Below are 21,543 nucleotides of genomic sequence, written 5' to 3'. Positions count from 1 at the left end.
CCTCTTCTGGCCTCTCTGTCTACCAGGCATGCTCATGGTGCACAGACAAATGTGCAAGCAAAGCACTCATATGTGTAAAAAGGAAGAAATCATTTGTGAAACATGAACGGAAAAGAGAAAATGCATAAATCAACTAACTCAATGCATAAACTATTTCTTCCTAGAAAGTTCAAACATTTCTACTCAGGCACATCTGTTAACTCGTCACTAGGGCCTCAGCACGGGTCTTGTCCTTGTGGTCTGCACCTTTGCTCAGTGTGATCATTAGCTCTTCACAATTTTTCATAGACTGAGCATCTCCTACATGCTCAGCCTTGTCCTCTGCGTTAAACAGTTTTAATCTCCATTCTCTGTGTCGGCATATTGTTACCAGCCAGTCTTTAACATTGTTGTATAGAATACAATTCTAATTTTGAGGAAATCATTTTTGTAAACACTGGGAATTTATTATTTCTATGTTAGAATGCTGTTTTAGAACAATTTAGAACCTTCAATTAAATTTATTCAAGTAAAATGAACTTTGCAAAAAATTAGATAGCATGCGAATCTCACAAGGACCACTGGCTGCTTTTTTTTTTTTTTTTTTTTTTGGCAAGCTCAGAGCCAGTCTCTAGTGTCTGCCATCCAATGTATAAGAAAGGAGAAATAGAGGAAGCTGGGCAAGCACTTCTTGTTAGGAAACAGATGGAAAGTGTGCAAATCATTCCTACCAGTATTTCATCAAAGAAAACACAACTATGAGGTCACAGCTACTGGAATGGGAAGCTGGGATGTGGGCTGAGGCACAGCTAGAAAAGATGGACAGGACTGAGACCATGACCTCCAAAACAAAGTTAGTAACTCCTTTACTGAGCTAATGGTTAGACTTCTGATCAAATATCCAGGAAAATACACATATGAGTATGTACGTGTGTTCACAAACACACACACACACACACCATACTACACACACACATATACACAAACACACATACCACACACCACATACACATATACAACATACTACTACACACATACATACACACATACACACATACCACACATGCCACCATACACACACCATACTACATACTCATGCATATACACACACCACACACACACACACCACACACACACCACACACACACCACACTACACACACACACATACACACACACATACCACACACCACACACATACCACACACCACACACATACACACACATATACAACATACTACACACACATACATACACAAACACATACCATGCACATACATACCACCACACACACACATACCATACTAAACACATACATACACAACTACATACCACACCATACATGCACACCCACCCTACTACACACACAAATCACACTACACACACACACACTCACTCAGAGGCACACACTCCTTTCTAGTGTGTGATGATGCCTTAAACAGAAGGGACAGAAGTAGTCCCCAAATGTGGATGTCTATTCCCTCTGAGAGGGGAGGAGTTATTTCACCTCAAGGAGACACTGATCTAGCATCACACAAAATGTGGCCATGAAGAACAAGTTTGCATCTGTAGTTTTCCCCCTGGCATGCTTCAGTTTTTCCTGGGCTACTGCTGGAAGAAAGAACATCAAAGACGTGGAAAAGTGGAGGGAAGCCATGAGACACAGACAGGCTGGCTACAGGACAAGGTGACAGCTAACAGCTCGAATGAAGACATAACAGACTGAATAGAAGGGGCAGCATGCTCTGAGATACTCTAACCCACAGAAACCCCTCCGAGTGTCCTCTGAAGGTGTCACCACACTCCCTCCGGAGAAGGTAGAAACTGATGCTCAGAACTGATGCTTTTCCATTCGGAAAGCAGCCCTTGGAAGAGGAGCCTGATGCCGTGTCATATATGTTCTCTCCGTTGCTGTCTGCTTCCGTCTTCCCAGCCCTCCACATCAAAACCAATCCTGAGATAACTAATGTGTGTCCTAGTTAAATGAGATTGAAATAAACACTTGCAAGATGCTTTTAATGAGGGATGCCATTTCAAAGGGAAAGCTTATAACGCAGTAGGACAATTGCTGTGTAACAAAGACAGCTAAATGCACCAAAGCTCGCAGAATGTAAAAGTCCATAGATAATAAAAGTTTCCCCACTCCAAGGGTAAGCTTAACCCAGATAGCCTCGTTATCCAACAAAATTAGCTGAATCGAAGGCAAATAGAGCATGATAAATCTAATCTTGGCATTTAATAGTTTCTCATTCTTTCTGGCACATCTGGAAAATTAAGGTCTCAATAACAGTACATTAATGGATACGTTTAAAGTGATAGCTTACACTGGTTATGCATACTTATATGTACATGTTTTTTTTTTTTTTTTGTCATTTCTAGCAGCTTAGAATTTGAACTTAACAAATAGTACATAGTATTCAGTGAAGTTTAAAACATCCTTTCCTGGTGACAGTGTAACGGGTAAGAACATTTGCCGTATAAACCTGAAGATGCAAGTTCAAACTGCCAATATCCACGTAAAAAGCTGGGCTTGATCATCTATAAGCCTGTAACCTGGGTTCTACAGGTACCAGAAACACAAGAGTCTCTGGGGCTTGCTGACCTACAGTTAAGCTCAGCTTTAATGAGAGACCTGTCCCAAAGGGAGTAAGAGAGATGGAGCAAAACATGTGGTGTCTTTCTTTAACCTTCCTGTGAGTGCACAGGCAGGAAGCCCCCGACCCTCTGGATATCTAAAATGTGATTATTCACCGTTGTTGAACTCATATGAAGAAGGAAGATGATAATACAGATAGTTTAAAAGGCATAAGACAGAGCAAATCTCGACCTCACTCTTGCTCCCTTACCAAATACTCTTGTATTTGTTAAGTCTCAGAACCTAGATATATTTTAGTCTAATTTCATCCATCAGGGCCTTTTATGTACATGATATGAATTTATTAATGATTTAAAGCAGCAAAAACCTTCCTTAGCCTCAGCTCCAAAGGAAATACTTACCACAAATATACAACAGGGAGTTAAACTATAGACCAAGATATATTCAGGATCTAGAAGGTTTCTGGAACTCTTTCCCCGTAACTGCTTCAATCATTCACATAATTTTTGTCTGAAGAGCTTTCTTTAGAGCATGAGCAGAAATCTACACACCACAGATCTCTATAGGCAGAAGGATGCAGGAGTTTCTGCATCCTAACTCCAAGTCTCCATGAGAAAGAAACACCGATCCAACATAGTTCAAATTCCTCCTCTCAGTCTTACCAGCTGTGACTGATTTGCCCAGAAGTCTGTTCCCCAGAAGCTAGAGGGAATTAACTCTGTGGATTCTGAGGTTGTTGCCAGGGGAATGAGCAGACAGCCTCTATGTTCTCTTTACATATTCATCTGAGAAGTCCGCATATGTAAATATAAAGGATTAAAATATAATACAGTAGTTACATACTGACGTGATAGGTTTACTCAAGCGTGGGATATCATAGAAAGAGGAGGGAACTCATATGCCAAGTCATGGGTTTGGATCTTGGTTTGAAGATGGTCATATTCTTTGCTAGTCATTTTATCTTATTTATGAAATACAGATGATGATATTTCTACTTAAAAGTATTGTGTGATCATTAAATGCAATGTCTACTAAATATATAGTTAGATGGCAAAATTCAGGCTAGAAAAGTTTACTTCCCCAAACATGTCTTGTTCACACACCATCTCGGTGAAGCACTAGGCGGTAGGTTGGCAGCAGACTACAGATACATTTTTCAGGAAATCGATGTCTGTGAGTGTTCAGAGACAAATGGACAGCTGGTACCAGTACAGTGCACTACATTTGTTGACTGTAATCTTAAATGTGACTTGGATTGACACTGGGCAAGTATTTGGAAGATGCTGAGACCTAGATGAGAATTTATGTGAGATAAGAACGATATGAACAAGGATATTTCATGTGCAAACGGAATAAAACTTGCAGCTGAACTGAAAGGTTGTTGGCTTACACTTCCTTAGGCAGGGAAACTACACCAGGAACGTAAAAGATCTTTCTAAACACTGCTGGTTTTAAATAAAAGGACTATGGCAAGTACAGTTTTCATTTTGTGGCTGTTTTTGTTGTTGTTGGTGGTGGTGTTTTGTTTTGTTTTGTTTTGTTTTTTTGAGACAGACTCCAAGTGTGATGTTCAGTCTGGTCTCCAATGGCTAGGCTTGTGAGTCTCTTGCCTCAGTCTCCAAAGAGAGGAGATAGGACTACAGGCTGGTGTCAGCGTGAAAGAATTTCAATAGTGTTCTAATGCAAGCTTCTTCATGGTAATGAAGCCTCAAACCCCAATATGTGGATATTTTACCTTTAGGTGAATGGAGAGCTTTTTTTTTTTTTCTGGGCCCCAAAGAAATGAGAATTCAAGGAAGGAAGGAGGAAGAGGAGGAAGCAGCAGCAGCAGCAGCAGCCTGATGTTACATTATTGATATAAATTCATGAGCTTTTTCATCTCAAGCTAACATTAGAGCTGTATCAGAAGCACCTTACTAGACTTAACTGCCAAGAGAGGAAGAAATGGCGCCAGCTTGAGGAGTTTAGAGTTGCTGCTTTGCACACTGCTCAAAAGCTTCCAGAAGGGTTTACCATCTCAGAACAATTTGTTCACTTCACTTAGAAATTAGAAATGTGTTTTGGCCAATAAATCTAACTTTATTTTGTAGTAGTCATTTTTCTTAATGGAAGTGTTTTCCAGATGTTGCCTAAGTCTAGTCGTCTGGGACCTCATCCAACAAATGAGGAAAGCTTGATTTCATAGGTTGTCACTGTTGATTTTGCCTAACCTTTGGACTAATTGGTTCATCCCAGTCCATTTGCACTGCTATATAAGACTTCCAGCACACTGGGGAAATTTATCTCTCCTTTTACAGGTAAGTGTGGGAGTTAATATGCTTTTTGTAGAATTAAAGTGTGTCTTCATTAAGTGTGTTTGAAAAAACACAGTATTTAGAGAGTTTTGAAAAGAATCATACTTCTGTGAGATACCTTTTGGAAGCCTGTGAATTTATACTGAGTTAAGTTGGAAGGTTGGAAAGACAGCTTGGCTACTTTTGCTAAACTCAATTTCATTAAAGCTGCTCGTTTTTATCTCCAGGACATGATTTAAGCCTCGCACTGTGAGTACAGACTGCTCTTCCAACATGTTCTAAAATAAGCCCGTTTTCTGCTATTAGTCTGAGGTATTACAGTGGTTGGCAATTTAATTGAGATGGCTTGTTTTGTTTTTTTTTAATTATTATTATATTAAACAGAACAGTGACTATCTCAGGAATTCAAGCTGATTGCCCATAGCTTTTGCTCTAAGGATGGAGTGGCTTGTTATTGAATTACATTTTGAATGTTTCTGAATGCTGTGCATGATAGACACGTTATTGAGTGGTGAGATTAAAGAGTGGGTTTCTGATGTTTTTATTTTATCTCAAGCAAGGGCGTTGCATCCGAGAACAACCATGGGGTGGAAAATACTTCCCATCTGCTTGTCGCTGCTGCTTCCTGTTGTCTTGATTCAACAAGTTTCATCTCAAGGTAACTTCAGCATCAAAAGCGCTTCTATTCAGTCACTGCTGTTAAGCACCCAGTTGGCTTTTATGGCAACAAAAACAACAATATCTTTCTCAGCATATGCACTTCAATGAGTTTAACAATGTGCAGCTCCGAACTTGAAAGGCACGCAGGGCATTTGTGTGTTATGGAATTCTCATCTTTCCTTCTGCATGTGAGAGCACTGGAGGAGTTGTGAGTTTTGATAAAAAATAATGCTCCTCCTCTGTCCCCTCCAATTAAAAAATAAAATAGACATTTATATAATAAAATCATGCTGGAGATTCACAACACCATCAAAAGAAATGAAAAAAAAGTAATATTTAAGTAACAGGTTATGGTTGTATGTTGACAAATTTGGTTATGTTGACAGATTTTTTAAAAAATGTTTTATTAGCATTTTAAGTTCGCACACAAAGTAATTGGTTTCATGATGATAGTGTCTTTGTATATATTTTGCCTGTTAAAATATGGATTGGCTCACAAGTTAGCATGTCATTTCTATGGATGGAGGGGGCAGATGAATGCTCTCTGTATCACTCTATATTTAGTGCTTGAACTACTGAAACAATCACAGGAGATAAGATTTATCAAGCCACAAGAATTCCTTTGATAGGATAAGGAAATATTTATATGTTGGCCAAGGAAATTTATAAAGAAAAAGTTCACATTTTATAAACCTATATTATTACCATATATTTATAATAACTAGGTGTGTTGACAAATTTAACTGAAATTTTGCATCAAATAAATTGCTATAAAGCATTATAAAGTAATAAATTATTACTTTAGCATCATGCTGACATAGATAGCATAGTATAGGGCACATTTACAGTGTTTCAAATGGAATCGTATTAGCCTTCAATGCTCTCTCTTCCTTGTAGGGACTAGTCACCCTATTATGGGCTTTACAAATCTGAATGCCACTTATTATTATAATATTGCAAAGTTCAGTCCTTCCGAGTTGGTTCTGGGTAAGTTCCTATTTAGAGAGCCTGCTGTACACTCAGCATAGCCAAGGTGGAGCGAGCAGACGGCATGAGGGTCAAGTTTCTTAGTCATAGCAACATGCATCTTTAATATATTGTTGTGTGCTCTCTTTAACATACTCAGCATGAGAGAAGGAAAATAAGGATCTGTAATTACTACAGTGGCATTTTATTTTTAAGAGAGACATTTCTGGTAAAAATTTCTAAAATTTTCATTGAATTGGAACACAACAGATGACAGCTTGCTGGAGCACGATTTCAGAATCACTCAAATAAGACAAGGTGGAGAACCACAGGAACCAGGTATAAATGCCGAGTTAGGAAATGATGGCCACAGTCCCCTGCCTCAGACCCTTCAATCTTCTCATGTGGTATTAAGATTCTCAACATGGCTGTTCCTTTATACACTCCCTTCCTTTGTGAAACAATGCTTACTCATTGAAAGTTTGTGAAAATTAATATGACAATCAGTGGGACTGGGAGATGATGGTTTGGGGCTATATGTCTGATGCACAAGCATGAGGACTGGATTTCAGATCCCCGGCACCCACATGCAAAGCTAGATGCAGTGGTGCATGCCTCCAACCTGAGCTCTGGGAGCCAAGCCAGGCTGATCCTGGAGCTTGGTGGCTAAGCAGACTAAGTCCAGTGGCCAGCCCTGGGCTCAGTGAGACATCCTCGCCCAGAAAATAAGGTGGACCGTGACAGGAGAGCAGATACTGTCTTCTGGTCCCACCTGTGCATGCACACATGCATGTAACACACTCATATACACTCATGCACACATGCATGCACACGCATGCACACTCATGCACTCTAGTGGTTTAAGTAAACAGCAATAAGCTTAAGACTAAAACAGATCACCTATGAAAAATAAGTGATTTGTTCTAGATATCTGCTAAGCGTAAAAGCATAACCTTTTGATGTCGTTTTGTCTGCTTCTCCTGCCTTCTCAACCTCTTCTCATTCTTTCCCCTTTATATATAATATATGTATTTATATACATACACTATATATGCATTTTTTTGTATGTGTTGTGCACATATGTATGTAAGCGATAATTCTCAGAGCTATCCTGCTCTCTATTGTTTGTGTATGTATTAAGACTTAAACCTTCCTGGATTCTCTTGAGATTTTTTTTTTCAGTGTGTTTCAACATCTGCCTATGGATTGGGACATTCCAGAGGGTGGATTCCATTGTTATCTTTTGGGGAGGATTTTGCGGTGTTATTTGCCCAATGGTATTTAGAAATACTTGAGGCTACTTATTCCACCCTCTCTTTATTGTTTGCTTGTTCCCAAACACTAGGTTCATGACCCTTATATGCACACCCAGATCCTTTGTCAAGAGGTCTCTCTCACTCTTCCCAGCATAGAGCACTTAGGAAGAGTCTGTGCCGGCCCAACTAGCCTGCTTAATTTCATCGAGAGAGGCGATGAAATTAGTAAAGGCTTCTGCTTCAAATTCAGATACATGAGTTTGAAGTCAAAATGGGCTGTTTGTTTAGGATAATTATATAACTGATTATCCCAAGTCAGGCATTTATGATAGTAAATGGGATGTACAAATAATGCAGATTCATTAGCTGATATCTATTAGTTGATATTAGTTGATACACACAGATATATCTATATTTATCTATATGTATATACACATATTTATACACATACATTCAGTAACTTACTGTGTGTCATTGGAGAAGTTATTAAAATTTCTGTTATCTTTTTTTTTTTTTCTAAGACAGGGTTTCTCTGTGTAGCCCTGGCTGTTTGGAGTTTGGTCTGTAGATCAGGTTGGCCTCAAACTCACAGAGATCCACTGCCTCTGCCTCCCGAGTGCTAGGATTAAAGGCGTATGCTACCCCGCCTGGCCTGTGTCATCATTTTTACCTTAGATAGGGTTAGTAATACTTTTTAAGAAACATTTTCGTAAGTCTTGGAGAGCGCGCATGACTCAGTACTTGGCATAAAATGGCCACTAGTTATCATGATGGCAGCAATCTCTGCAATTATAACTGCCATCCTTCCCTCAGAATTACCACCCTGCATGCAAGCATTACTTAGTTTGACTTTCAAAGGTGTATCTATAATCCCAGTTTAGTGATGATTAAAGAGACATCACTAAGGTTACATAAAGGCTTGCCCAAACATCAGCTATATCCATTCCTATGCATTCTTCCCAGCACTGCCCAGTGGGTAAAGCTCCCCTTCTCTGGTGGCTTTGTCCTTCATAGGTCTCTCCTGTTCCAAATGGTTTGGCCGTGTTTACCCTAGTATTGTATACTTTTAGATTTATCAAGCTGTGCAGGGAGATGTGGGGAAGGGTACTCTAGAGATGCCACCTGCAACTGTGATTATAACTGTCAACACTACATGGAGTGCTGTCCTGATTTCAAGAGAGTCTGCACTACAGGTACGTTCTGAGAGCTGGGAGTGGTCTGTCAAGCCTGCTGTCCTGAGCCTGCTTTTGTACCCCTTTGCAGCTCTGTTCTTCCTCCCTCCCACCTCCTTTGTTTAAGCGTCTTCTTTCCTTTACTTGCATAAGTGTTGAAGTGCACTGTACATACCTGAGGATGGTTTCAAGGCTTCTGATTACTAGGTTAATGAATGGAAGCCTGGGCCGTTGTCACTTGCACATATGTAATGACTGCTTGCATGCGAAATGTCTTAAGTAGACTTAGCACTGTGACGAGGTAGGTATCGAGTAAAAAGGAAGATGTACTTCTTCGTTGATGGTTGAGTTTTGATTGCTTAGAGATGAGCCTTTCAAAGAGTTTCATCAAAGGGATCAATAGGCATAGAACTTTTACATAGGCTATTTGAAGTTTTGGTAGTAAATGCGTTTCTAAATTACCTGAAGAGAATCTTTTAAAGATCAAGAAAATACCAGGCTGAAACAATTAACTGCAAAGCCCCAAAGTTCTAAATTGTGAGTAGTATTACCATTGAACGAAATTTGAGGCATTTCAAGAAGTACTAGATTCAGACACATATAATATTCAATTTATAAACGCTATAACTAAAATCTGTAAAAGTTATATTTGCATTAAAATTTGCATGTGGGGACGGTAACTATAGTGTTGTCCAGTCTGCGTGTTGGGTAAAGTATTTCAAGCAGGCTTTGGGAATCGTCATACTTTCCATCAAAGTTTCTTCTGTAACAAGCAGGCCTCCTAGCACAGTCCACACCACGGGGTTAACTGAAATCTTTCAATCTCATTCTATGCCCAGTTTGTCATTTTAAGAGTCTCTGCATTGCAAGTGATTTTTGACCTGAGCAGTGGCTTGCTCAACTAGTTTATTGGGATATATTGTTTTAAGATACGAAGATTGAATTAGTACTAATTTAATTACAAAGAAATGGTGTCAGTGGTGTGAGAAAATAAAGGACCTCATATGTACGGCAGTTTGCTATTTTCTAGTTTTCTATTGTTTCTATGTGTCACATGTGTAAGACTCAGGGCAGCACTGAGCTGTCTCTTGGCGTGTTACAGGGGAAAGAATGATGGCCCAGCTCATCAGATTTCTTCCCTGACTTAGGCTGCCTCTATTAGGACATCATGCCTTTAAAGTTAGTTTTTCATAGTTGATGATGTGGGTGCTCCACATTCCAAATAGGAGACTCAGAAGCGCATCACCCTTGAGACTCTAGTCAGCTGTCAGATGAGAAATGCTACAGGGTATCTAAGTATTGCTTTGTGACTAATAATCCATGCTATCTGTTTTGCCCCGGGCAGAGCTCTCCTGCAAAGGACGCTGCTTCGAGTCCTTCGCTCGAGGGAGGGAGTGTGACTGTGACTCCCAGTGTAAACAGTATGGCAAGTGCTGTGCAGATTATGACAGCTTCTGTGAAGAAGGTAAGAACCAGGGCCTCAAGGCAGGGCTGCTCAGCTCAGCCAGCCAAGTCCGTGCCTTGGCTTCCCTGATGGCTAACACACAGCAGAGTTCTTGATTTTACTAATATACAAGCTACTTCATAATACTTTTGTTTGACAAGGACAAATGAAAGAAAGCATCCTCACAAAAGCCCTAGAAGCACCAAGATCTCTGGCTCACTAGCAAGGGGGGCATGGGCTGAGTGTACAGCCTTTTATCTTCCAGGGTGCCTCCTTTACAGTTGAAAACTTGTCCCCACATAATGGGTACTGACTTCACAAAATCAGCTATCCTTAGAGCTCTCTGTGCTTTGAGCCTGAATGTGTGAGTATATATGTAAAGGCGAAATATTTCCAGCTTCTTCGTATAAATTAAGTAGTTACCAACTTGACAAGCAACTCTGCTAAAAAGTTAGTACCTCAATTAATTAGTTATTATATTTCTTTCTATCCCTCCTGTCTCTTTAGCAGTCCCTACACAAAGCTGGTGAATGACAAAGTCGATAAAAGGGACAGGGACAGTCTTATTTGAACCATCTCTGGCCATTACACCTTGAAACAATAGTCTCATAGTATAACTAACCCCCCTTTTAAAAAAATAAAATGATAGAATGCCTTCTTCTCCAATGTTTGTTCTTAACCATTCTTTGCCAAAATATGAGTATCTGTGGAGGCAAAATTGAGATAAGTATTGCTTGCATAATTTGACCATGTTTTTCAGTTAGGTTAGGCCTCCTAGTTTTGTTTTTTTTTTTTTTTTTTTTAGAATGGTGGAAACTTAATCAGCAGAGTTGAGGGCGGTTTCCTAGCTGGTCAATATTTTTACAGGAAGTATTCTAAAAATACTAGAGACAACGCCCTTATTTCAAAACCCCAGAGCTCAGCATGCCTGCAGCTTTCAGAAAGCACCATGATTGGGAGATATAATTCCTCACTACCTTGATAATTATTTTGGCCATGAGACAAGCCAAAACCAAACCAAACCAAACCAAACAAGACCCTACCTCCCAAATACTCCAAGAAGTTGTTTTGGCAGAAGAGGGGTAGGGAAGAAGATTGGGTGATGATGCGCAGAGAGACCATCATCGTAAATACTCCCAGTACCCTGTGCTTCCAAAGTATACCTAGGACGTGGAGGAACCGAGGCAGTGCAAGGCAACTCCATTCAGAGATTTCATGAAGATAGTCAAGGTCCCAACTGAAAATGAAAGAATTCTCCAGAGCTTCAGAACTTCATTTAAAACAGCACTAAAATTTACTGCTAAGTTGTTTCAGGGTTGCTGTAAGTACTCATTATTGGGATCTATCTAAAAATCATAACACTTTGAGAACTGGCAGGAGTTATAGCAATCTAACCGATTCCCAGCATGGGTAGAGAGAAACCTGAAAGGTTATCAGCTTTGGCCACAATCACGAACTAGTACCGGCAGAGCTGTTACTCAACTTGGCATTTTGTTAAGGGGGAGGAGAAAGAGGGCGAGGTACAGTGTCCAGTTCCTGGAAATAGGAAGAGTTCTGAAGGGATGGTGGGAGCACCAGGATATATATACCACTTTTCTTACCCATCTCCACTGCTGTTTTCTTCTTCAAATCTCCCTCCTTTCTTCAATCCCCAGGAATACCCCATGTTTCCTCTTTTAGATGCCGAAGAGTGGGGTGAGGAAGGGATAAAAGGCAAAGAAGACACATGCCAAACCTTTAACATGTATTAAGTTGGGAAGGGCAACATGTCTGTGGAAAACCATAGTGTCTGGGCTTGTGAAGTCTTCAAAATATGCTCACACAACTTTTATAATAATCAAGGCACACTGGCATTATTTGACTTAAATTCACATGAAAACAGGAAAAATATATTTATAATTCTAAGTGCATGATTTTTTCCCATCATCCATATGCAGTATTATGTTTATAATTGTGGAATGATGTCAAGATAGATGAAGCTCATAGAATTACAACTTGTTTTGGGTGGGCATTCCTCTTTAGAAATATTGGATACACATCTCACTTAAAGCCAGGAAAATGTTCAGTAGTTTGGCCTCTATTCCAAAGTCAAAGAGGTAGACACCCATAAGCCTACAACTAACACTTAGAGGGTTGACCTCTTGGGACTCTTTTCTATCATAATTTTCCAGTTTGAGAATCACTATTTTATAGCAATGTGTTCTCCTAATTATTGGAGTTACTTGAGTTGGGCTACAAGCTGTCCTGTATTGACATTTATCGGTATCACCTCTTGAAGCCCCAGGAATCCACCTTTTTCAGTTAACACTGCTGATGAACCTAAATTGGATGTTAATCAATCTGTCTTGCTTGGCCTCAGTGCATAATCCCACATCACCATCTCCAAAGACTGCACCTCCGCCTCCAGGAGCATCTCACACCATCAAATCAACTACCAAACGCTCACCCAAATCACCAAAAAAGAAGACTAAGAAAGTTGTAGAATCTGAGGAAATAACAGAAGGTAGGAAGATGACAGCCATCACTACAGGAGATTTCTTAACTGAAATAACCTGTAGGTGGACTATTCACATGAATATCCTCAAAGGGTCATCTTTTGAATCATGAAGCACTCACCATATTTTTTTTTTTGTTTACTCGGTTTAAATTAAAATCTAAGCCAAAATATAAATCTTTGGGATATTTATAGACCTTATTTACCAAACCCAGCATGGGACTTATCAGAAGAGGCAAATTTCCTGGAAAAAATGAAAGCTTATACAGAAGTTTTCTCTATTTTTCACAGAGTTAGACTGTGTAAATTTTAGCAGGTGTTGGAGAATCAGGAGAAAGGTCTCATGTTGGTATATGTGATGAACTAAGATGCCTTGCTTTTAGCTGACAGCTTTACAAAGCAAGTAGTTGCACTACGCATAAAGTGACAGCACACTCCAAGGCTCGAAGACCAACTATCAGCAATTCTTGTTGCATGTGGACCAGCAGTTCTTTTTGCTTTATTTTGTTCTAAATCACAGTAAGTGTGATCAAACTTTTTATTTGATTTATAGAACATTCTGTTTCTGAAAATCAAGAGTCCTCCTCCTCCTCCTCTTCTTCCTCTTCAACTATTCGGAAAATCAAGTCTTCCAAAAATTCAGCTAATAGAGAATTACAGAAGAACCCAAAAGGTTTGAGCATTGATAAAGATCAAAGACTCTATCAATGCCATGTTAAAAATAATTTTTCAAAAAGGAATGTGTGTTAATGGAACGGTTTGAGATCTTAATATTTGGGGAGTATGTAACTATGGAAATAGCTTAAAAAGTGACAAATGAATAGACCTTATAGAGAATCAGTGGTAAGCAGCTAAGTAACTCTTCACAGCAAGGGATTCAAAGATGCTGTAACTGTAGAAATAGGACGGTACTGGAGACAGTAGTTTGTGAGTCTGTTGCAATTCCTGTCTATCTGATCACTGTCTTCTCTCCCATCTCTGCTTCCAGCTTTTGTTTTCCCTTCTATGATTTTATTTAGCATAAACTTATATAGTGTTTCCCCACAAATAATCCTTGACATTCTCTTAAACCTCCAGGGAAAGGCAAGATTATCACTCCTGTTATATTGCCCTTTATTATTTTCCTATTTTTAAAATCACATCTGTCACACATCTATCTGAAAGTTAAGAATAGGCTGTTTTTTCCTGAAAAGAGATCCCATCTGATCTGTTATTTGTATTTCCTGAAATTCTAAAATATATTCTTTCTCTAGTAAGTACTAGAATTTTGAGGAACATTTCCCTGGGTGATGGTAGTTTCCCTGAAACATTCTTCAGTCTACTAGTTAGACAGTCTAACTTCAAGTCACTGCAAGAATCCTGCTCTTGATGGAAGTGGAATACAAATTTGCTAAGCAGAATTCCTATCAGTGAAAGGCTCTTTGGGCTTAGTAGTTCCCCTAAAGGGTAGTTGCTATGGGGAATTTTAAACACAATCTATTGCCTTGACATCCTAATTGCCTACATTCTGTGAACTAGTGACAGCTCATAGTCCTATGTATTGCAACTAGGTTCAGCAGAAACTAGTCAGTTGCAAAGACTGGAACCAGATCCTCAGTAGAAGCCTGTGTAGGAGTTATTATAAAAAAGGTATTAGAGGTTGGAGCCACGTTTCTAGGAAGGAGGGACAACACTGAATACTATAGAATGGGGGCGGATAGCATGTGTGGACCAAGTGAGGGGAAAAGAACATGAACACAGACACGCATTCATACTACTGATCACTTTGATGACTACAAGTTGCCACTTCAAAATAACAAGATTTTATTTTTTTCTCTCTAGTAAAAGATAACAAGAAAAACACCCCTAAAAAGAAACCCAATCCAGAACCGCCGGCTGTGGATGAAGCTGGAAGCGGGTTGGATAATGGTGAGTTCAAGCTCACCCCACCTCCTCCTGACCCTCCTACTACTCCACACAGCAAAGTCACCACATCTCCCAAGACTACAGCAGCAAAACCAGTAACTCCTAAACCCAGTCTTGCACCTAATTCTGAGACATCCAAAGAGACATCTTTAGCATCCAATAAAGAGACAACAGTTGAAACGAAAGAGACTACTGCAACAAATAAACAATCTTCTGCCAGTAAAAAAAAGACAACTTCAGCTAAAGAGACACGGAGTGCAGAGAAAACATCTGATAAAGATGTTGAGCCCACATCTACAATTCCCAAGAACTCAGCTCCCACTACTACCAAGAAGCCTGTAACTACAACCAAGGAACCAGTTCCTACCACTCCTAAGGAGCCTGAACCCACAACTCCCAAGGAACCAGCTCCAACCACCAAGAAGCCTGAACCCACCACCCCCAAAGAGCCAGCTCCCACCACCAAGGAGCCTGAACCCACCACCCCCAAGGAGCCTGAACCCACCACCCCCAAGAAACCTGAACCCACCACCCCCAAGGAGCCTGAACCCACCACCCCCAAGGAGCCTGAACCCACCACCCCCAAGGAGCCTGAACCAACCACCCCCAAGGAGCCTGAACCCACTACTCCCAAGGAACCTGAACCCACCACCCCCAAGAAACCTGAACCCACCACCCCCAAGGAGCCTGAACCCACCACCCCCAAGGAGCCTGAACCAACCACCCCCAAGGAGCCTGAACCCACTACTCCCAAGGAACCTGAACCCACAACTCCCAAGGAGCCTGAACCCACAACTCCCAAGGAGCCTGAAACCACCACCCCCAAGGAGCCTGAAACCACCACCCCCAAGGAACCTGAAACCACCACCCCCAAGGAGCCCAAACCCACCACCCCCAAGGAACCTGAACCCACAACTCCCAAGGAGCCTGAACCCACAACTCCCAAGGAGCCTAAACCCACCACCCCCAAGGAACCTGAACCCACAACTCCCAAGGAGCCTGAACCCACCACCCCCAAGGAGCCTGAACCCACAACTCCCAAGGAGCCTGAACCCACAACTCCCAAGGAGCCTGAACCCACAACTCCCAAGGAGCCTGAACCTACAACCCCCAAGAAACCTGAACCCACACCCCCCAAGGAGCCTGAACCCACAACTCCCAAGGAGCCTGAACCTACAACCCCCAAGAAACCTGAACCCACACCCCCCAAGGAGCCAGCTCCCACCACCCCCAAGGAACCTGAATCTACCACTCTCAAAGAACCAGCACCCACCACCAAGAAGCCTGAACCCACAACCCCCAAGGATCCTGCTCCCACCACCCCCAAGGAACCTGAATCTACCACCCTCAAAGAACCAGCACCCACCACCAAGAAGCCTGAACCCACAACCCCCAAGGAGCCAGCTCCCACCACCCCCAAGGAACCTGAATCTACCACCCTCAAAGAACCAGCACCCACCACCAAGAAGCCTGAACCCACAACCCCCAAGGATCCTGCTCCCACCACCCCCAAGGAACCAGCTCCCACCACCAAGGAGCCTGAACCCACAACCCCCAAGGAGTCAGCTCCCACCATGAAGGAACCTGAACCCACCACACCCAAGAAGTCAGCTCCCACCACCAAGGAGCCTGAACCCACAACCCCCAAGGAGCCTGAACCCACAACCCCCAAGGAGCCTGAACCCACCACTCCCAAGGAGTCTGAACCCACCACTCCCAAGGAGTCTGAACCCACCACCCCCAAGGAGTCTGAACCCACTACCACATCACCCAAAACCACTACTCTGAAAGCAACAACTCTTGCACCCAAAGTAACTGCTCCAGCAGAAGAGATTCAGAACAAACCTGAAGAAACAACTCCTGCATCAGAAGATTCTGATGATTCTAAAACAACTCTAAAACCACAGAAGCCAACCAAAGCACCCAAGCCTACCAAAAAGCCAACCAAAGCACCCAAGAAGCCCACCTCTACCAAAAAGCCAAAGACAGCAAAAACGAGAAAACCAAAAACGACACCATCTCCTCTAAAGCCAACTTCAGCAACCCCTGAACTGAATACCACCCCTCTAGAAGTCATGCTGCCAACCACCACCATCCCTAAACAAACTCCAAACCCTGAAACAGCTCAAGTAAATCCAGATCATGAAGATGCAGATGGAGGTGAAGGAGAAAAACCTCTGATTCCCGGGCCCCCTGTGCTATTCCCCACAGCTATTCCAGGCACTGATCTCTTGGTCGGGAGACTCAATCAAGGCATTAACATCAATCCCATGCTTTCAGGTAAGACTCCGTTACTTTCCTGTTCTAGTATCTCTCTACTGAGATTCATTATCTCCAACACTAACTTGTGAACTTACCAAACTTGGTTATAGCTTCCTTACAGGTGATCATAGAATATTTATTATCCAGGAGACTGAGTAGTAATTAGCATCAGAAACTTAGTGTTGGCTAACTCCAGACATGTCTGTTGGGAGCAGAAATGGGGTAGAGAATGTCAAAATAATTTAGGTAGGACTTTATCCTTTAGAAGGTACAATGCAAAGGAAAAAAGCCCATTTCCTTTTCTCAGTGACTGAAAACGTCAGTGTCTAATACCTCATATACATAAAGATCAAGATAATCTGGCCTCTTACACTTATTTTTATGTAATATTCCTGAATGGTATTATGTTAGTTAAGCAGAACTATGGAACCTGACCACTTCCTTTTCTCCTCACTAGATATTAGAGGGTAAACAGGAAACAGAATCCTGTAAGGATTTGAAAAGAACAAATTGCTTTCCTCCTTCTGTTCTATAATAAGTCTTTTGTTGATTTCTTCCTTCTGTTTTGTATTCATTTCTTTGTTGATTTAAGATGAGACCAATTTATGCAATGGTAAGCCAGTGGATGGACTGACTACGCTGCGCAATGGGACATTAGTTGCATTTCGAGGTAGGTTATGAATATATAAACCTGCTTCTTACTGCTTTGTGTTGGCGTTTTCCGAGAACCAAGTCTCGCGGTGCTAACTGAACCCTATGATTCTACAGGAAATGAGAACACTATTAATCTAGGTACAAAGATGCAACAAAGAACCTAAAGTCTTCTCTCTTAAGGTTTCTTTGTGTCTCTGCGTGGATAGGATTTCAAAGTTCCAATTTCAAATTAAATGAAGTGATAAGAGATTTGCATTCTCTGAACAATTTTCCTAGAAAATTACTCCTCCACAGTGAGTGAGGTAGTACTTTTTTTGTTCCGGAGTTAGAGAATTAAGTAAATTTCCCATGGTCTTTGTTATTTTAGTCTTCTTAGAGCACAGATTAAGAATATAACGATAAAAAATTATGCACAGTAAAGGTCCAATAGGTTGTACTAGTCATTAAGTTATGACACCAACTCTATATAGCAAAGACACTGACACCCAGAGTGCTCTATGTCACAAAGGCAAACAATTCTCTTTAGGGAAAGTAGAAAATGAGCTGATGAGCTGACTCAATGGAAGAAGGTAGACTGTCAAAGCCTCGTGGCTTGTATCGACCTTTGACACCTACACCAAGGCAGGAGAAAACCGACTCCCACTGATGCCTACACTGAAGGAGGAGAGTACCAGCGCCCACAAGTTGTCCAATGGCCTCCACATGGACCCTGCAAACCCAGATACATATACATACACACATACACACATATATAACCAAATCAAATTAAAATCAAGGTGGGTGTGGTGACACACTCCCTTAATCCCCAACATCCAGGCTGTGGAGGTAGGTGGAGCTCTATGAGTTCAAGGCCAGCCCAGTGTACAGATGGTCTCAAAAGAACCTCAAAACTTCAATTATAAAAATTAAAACTAGAAACTAAATTATTTCAAAATATCTCTTGCCATACTTTGGATCTAAGAAATATCTTAGAAATACACAAATATCCTTTTTCACCTGGCTCTAGGTCCAGGCACTTCTTAACACATTGACTCCATTTTTCTTTAGAACCATCACGTTTCTTTTCCTTTTCTGTGAGGACAGTTTAGCATTCAGACTGCAGACTGACAACGTCTCTTTAATTTTTAGGTCATTATTTCTGGATGCTGAATCCATTCAGACCACCATCTCCACCACGCAGGATTACCGAAGTTTGGGGTATTCCCTCTCCTATTGACACAGTTTTTACTAGATGTAACTGTGAAGGAAAAACTTTCTTCTTTAAGGTAACACAAACACTGGGAAAAACTGCAGTTTCACCTTGTCATAACATCATCTTAACCTTCAGCTGGGAAAGGATACATTGTTCTCTTGAAAAATGATCTGCTTATTCAAATTCAACCAATTTATTGTATTCTCCCTACACTTAAATCTGAGGATGAATTCCTGAAACATGCCTACAAAACCTTTGACATCATTTTCTCCTTTAAACAACCAGGATTCTCAGTACTGGCGCTTCACCAATGATGTGGTAGATCCTGGGTATCCTAAACAAATTGTCAAAGGCTTTGGAGGACTAACAGGGAAGATAGTGGCTGCTCTTTCAATAGCCAAGTACAAGGACAGGCCTGAATCTGTGTACTTCTTCAAGAGAGGTATGTATCACACAAGTGTCAAGGTGACACTATTTTTTAAGGAGTCTTTTCTTTTTAATTGCTAGATTTACTATCAAAAAGTATTCTTAATGGCAAGAATAAAGTAGCTTTAATGAATAAATATTGCAGGCCATAAGAAGTATTTAGATTTCCTGAAATGTGAACCATCAAACAACTGGAATTTCAGATCACTAATAAAAAGAATGCAATTTGTTGAATTCATTTGTTCAACACGTATTTCACGTCTTAGCTATTACTATATTTCAAGAACGGCATTAAAAGTAGCCATTATTAAACATATATTTGTGAAGAACCAAAAAAAAAAAAAAAAAAAAAAAAGTAGAGGCAACTGTAACCCATTCTTGAGTGGCTTACATGGGAGTCTGTTGTGCTTTCCCACTGTGTAACAGGTGGCAACATTCAGCAGTACACTTATAAACAGGAGCCAATGAAGAAGTGCACAGGGAGGCGGCCTGCCATCAACTACTCGGTGTACGGGGAGGCAGCACAGGTCAGGAGGCGCCGCTTTGAGCGTGCTGTTGGACCTTTCCAGACACACACCTTCAGGATCCATTACTCGGTGCCCATGAGAGTTTCTTATCAAGACAAAGGTAATTTTCACCATGTCAAGAATGCTGATCATTAAGATTAATAATTTCTTATGAAGTCACCCTTATTACATATAAACATTGGCCATGAAAGTACTAATCATTTAGGCTTACTGATGTAAAACAAATTCATTTGCCTTACTGAGTAATAACTAAGACCAATTCTTTGTTGGTAAAGAAAGTAGTTTATTCAATCCTGTTAATTATAGCAAACAACAAGCCCTGTATACAAATCTGTATCCCTCAAGACAGCCCTAAAAGTGAGGTGTAATGTCATGGCAGAGAACAAACTCAAAACCTAGGTTTATGTAGCTCTAAGGTTGTAAACTTTTACAAACCTTTTATTAAAACTTCTGCCCGCAGGTTTCCTCCACAATGAAGTCAAAGTGAGCACAATGTGGAGAGGGTTTCCAAATGTTGTTACTTCAGCGATAACACTGCCTAACATTAGGAAACCTGATGGCTATGATTACTACGCCTTTTCCAAAGGTAAGTTAATTGAACAGTCTTGTGAACTTCAAGTTGATCTCACCTGAGGAAGCACAAATGTAATTTAAATGGAAACAGCAAGTGTACAATAATGACTGTAAGTAAGAAACCCAACTTCAGTGCTTACTCAATATGAAGGGTGAGACTGTTACACTAATTTTATTTAACTGGAAGGAATGCAGATCAGTTCTACTGCATTGTTAGGACATCAGGAGAAAACTGGTATGTAGAAACTGTACTTGCTGCTATGACAAGTGACTCTTTTAAGACAGCATGTATTATTACAATCTACAAGGTGTTCAAGACATTCATGGGACCCAGTTTTATTAAGTAAAGTTTACTGCCCAGGACACTTAACTTTGGAAAGACCAGTTATCTAAATTATTCTGCCTATGATTCTATAGTATGAATTTCTAAGAAATATATTTTTAAAATGGTTAAAGCCAAAATCTTTTAAATTAACTATTTTAAATATTTATTTAAAAAAGGTAGAGTTGAACCTAATATTACCTGAAGGATGCTGAAAAGTTATTCCTTCCATCACTCTAAATTATTTTTTGTCAGAAAGTTAATGACATCCACTTTTGATATTGAAATGATACTGACTTTGAATATAACACTCAATACAAACTTAAATGTTTTACTTTCTTTTTAATTAAAAGGATGTTTTCTCTTTTATTTAGATCAATACTATAATATTGATGTGCCTACAAGAACAGCAAGAGCAATTACCACACGTTCAGGGCAGACCCTCTCCAAAATCTGGTACAACTGTCCTTGAACTGATTGACAAAGAAGAGTCATCAAAATGAAATGAAGAAAACAGTGATACTTTTTGACATTGAAATACATTTTATTAATAAAGAATGTTGAAATGAGCATACCTATTTAAATACAAAACACTTCTCAACTTGACAATCATTATATTAAAACAGATTTGCCAATCTTATTCACATGTGTCACAGTTTATAGATCACTTAATTAATATTCCCTCTATTTATTCCTCCTCTTCCTCCCATTGCATGGCTTATACCTGTAGAAGGAAACGACAAAATTCATTTTCAGTAGAAATATCTAAGATATGGATATAAAAAGATATTCTCCATGTTGACTGGTAATTATTATAAATGG

At 40.3% G+C, this 21,543-nt stretch overlaps 2 protein-coding genes across 9 annotated transcripts in view; one reads left to right on the top strand and one right to left on the bottom strand.

Annotated features, from left to right (window-relative positions):
• The first annotated feature begins 4,820 nt into the window (after positions 1 to 4,820).
• On the top strand, positions 4,821 to 21,361 carry Prg4 (proteoglycan 4). Of its 6 annotated transcripts, XM_085841788.1 has the most exons (13): positions 4,821 to 4,871; positions 5,425 to 5,526; positions 8,821 to 8,943; positions 10,268 to 10,387; positions 12,726 to 12,869; positions 14,682 to 14,768; positions 16,977 to 17,045; positions 17,620 to 17,697; positions 18,810 to 18,946; positions 19,159 to 19,315; positions 19,726 to 19,926; positions 20,287 to 20,412; positions 21,096 to 21,361. In XM_085841788.1, the coding sequence occupies exons 2-13, from the start codon at positions 5,451 to 5,453 to the stop codon at positions 21,191 to 21,193; spliced, it is 1,416 nt and encodes a 471-aa protein (XP_085697914.1). In that variant the 5' UTR covers positions 4,821 to 4,871; positions 5,425 to 5,450; the 3' UTR covers positions 21,194 to 21,361. The 6 variants fall into 6 exon arrangements, with proteins under 6 accessions (XP_085697914.1, XP_021010342.1, XP_085697915.1 ...); XM_021154683.2 differs by lacking the exon at positions 12,726 to 12,869; XM_085841789.1 differs by lacking the exon at positions 16,977 to 17,045.
• Tpr (translocated promoter region, nuclear basket protein) overlaps positions 21,322 to 21,543 on the bottom strand; it is a 59,521-nt gene continuing 59,299 nt past the window's right edge. For all 3 annotated transcript variants that reach the window (XM_021154820.3, XM_029482354.2, XM_029482349.2), the window contains exon 52: positions 21,322 to 21,445. In XM_021154820.3, coding sequence (XP_021010479.1) covers positions 21,390 to 21,445 — 56 coding nt within the window. In that variant the 3' untranslated portion in view covers positions 21,322 to 21,389. The remainder of the gene's footprint in view (positions 21,446 to 21,543) is intronic.

The sequence above is a fragment of the Mus caroli genome, unplaced genomic scaffold, assembly GCF_978045245.1.
Source record: "Mus caroli unplaced genomic scaffold, Mus_caroli_1 scaffold_1, whole genome shotgun sequence".
NCBI classification, from domain to species: domain Eukaryota; kingdom Metazoa; phylum Chordata; class Mammalia; order Rodentia; family Muridae; genus Mus; species Mus caroli.
The sequence above is the reverse complement of the archived record's forward strand: the minus strand, read 5'-3'. Positions and strand labels throughout refer to the sequence as shown.

Excerpts from the sequence above, each read along its gene's own strand:
- Prg4 (XM_085841783.1), top strand. The coding sequence starts at position 5,451 with ATGGGGTGGAAAATACTTCCCATCTGCTTGTCGCTGCTGCTTCCTGTT. Across the intron at positions 17,046-17,619 it reads CATCAATCCCATGCTTTCAG|ATGAGACCAATTTATGCAAT; the intron begins GTAAGACTCCGT and ends TGTTGATTTAAG. Across the intron at positions 20,413-21,095 it reads TTACTACGCCTTTTCCAAAG|ATCAATACTATAATATTGAT; the intron begins GTAAGTTAATTG and ends TCTTTTATTTAG.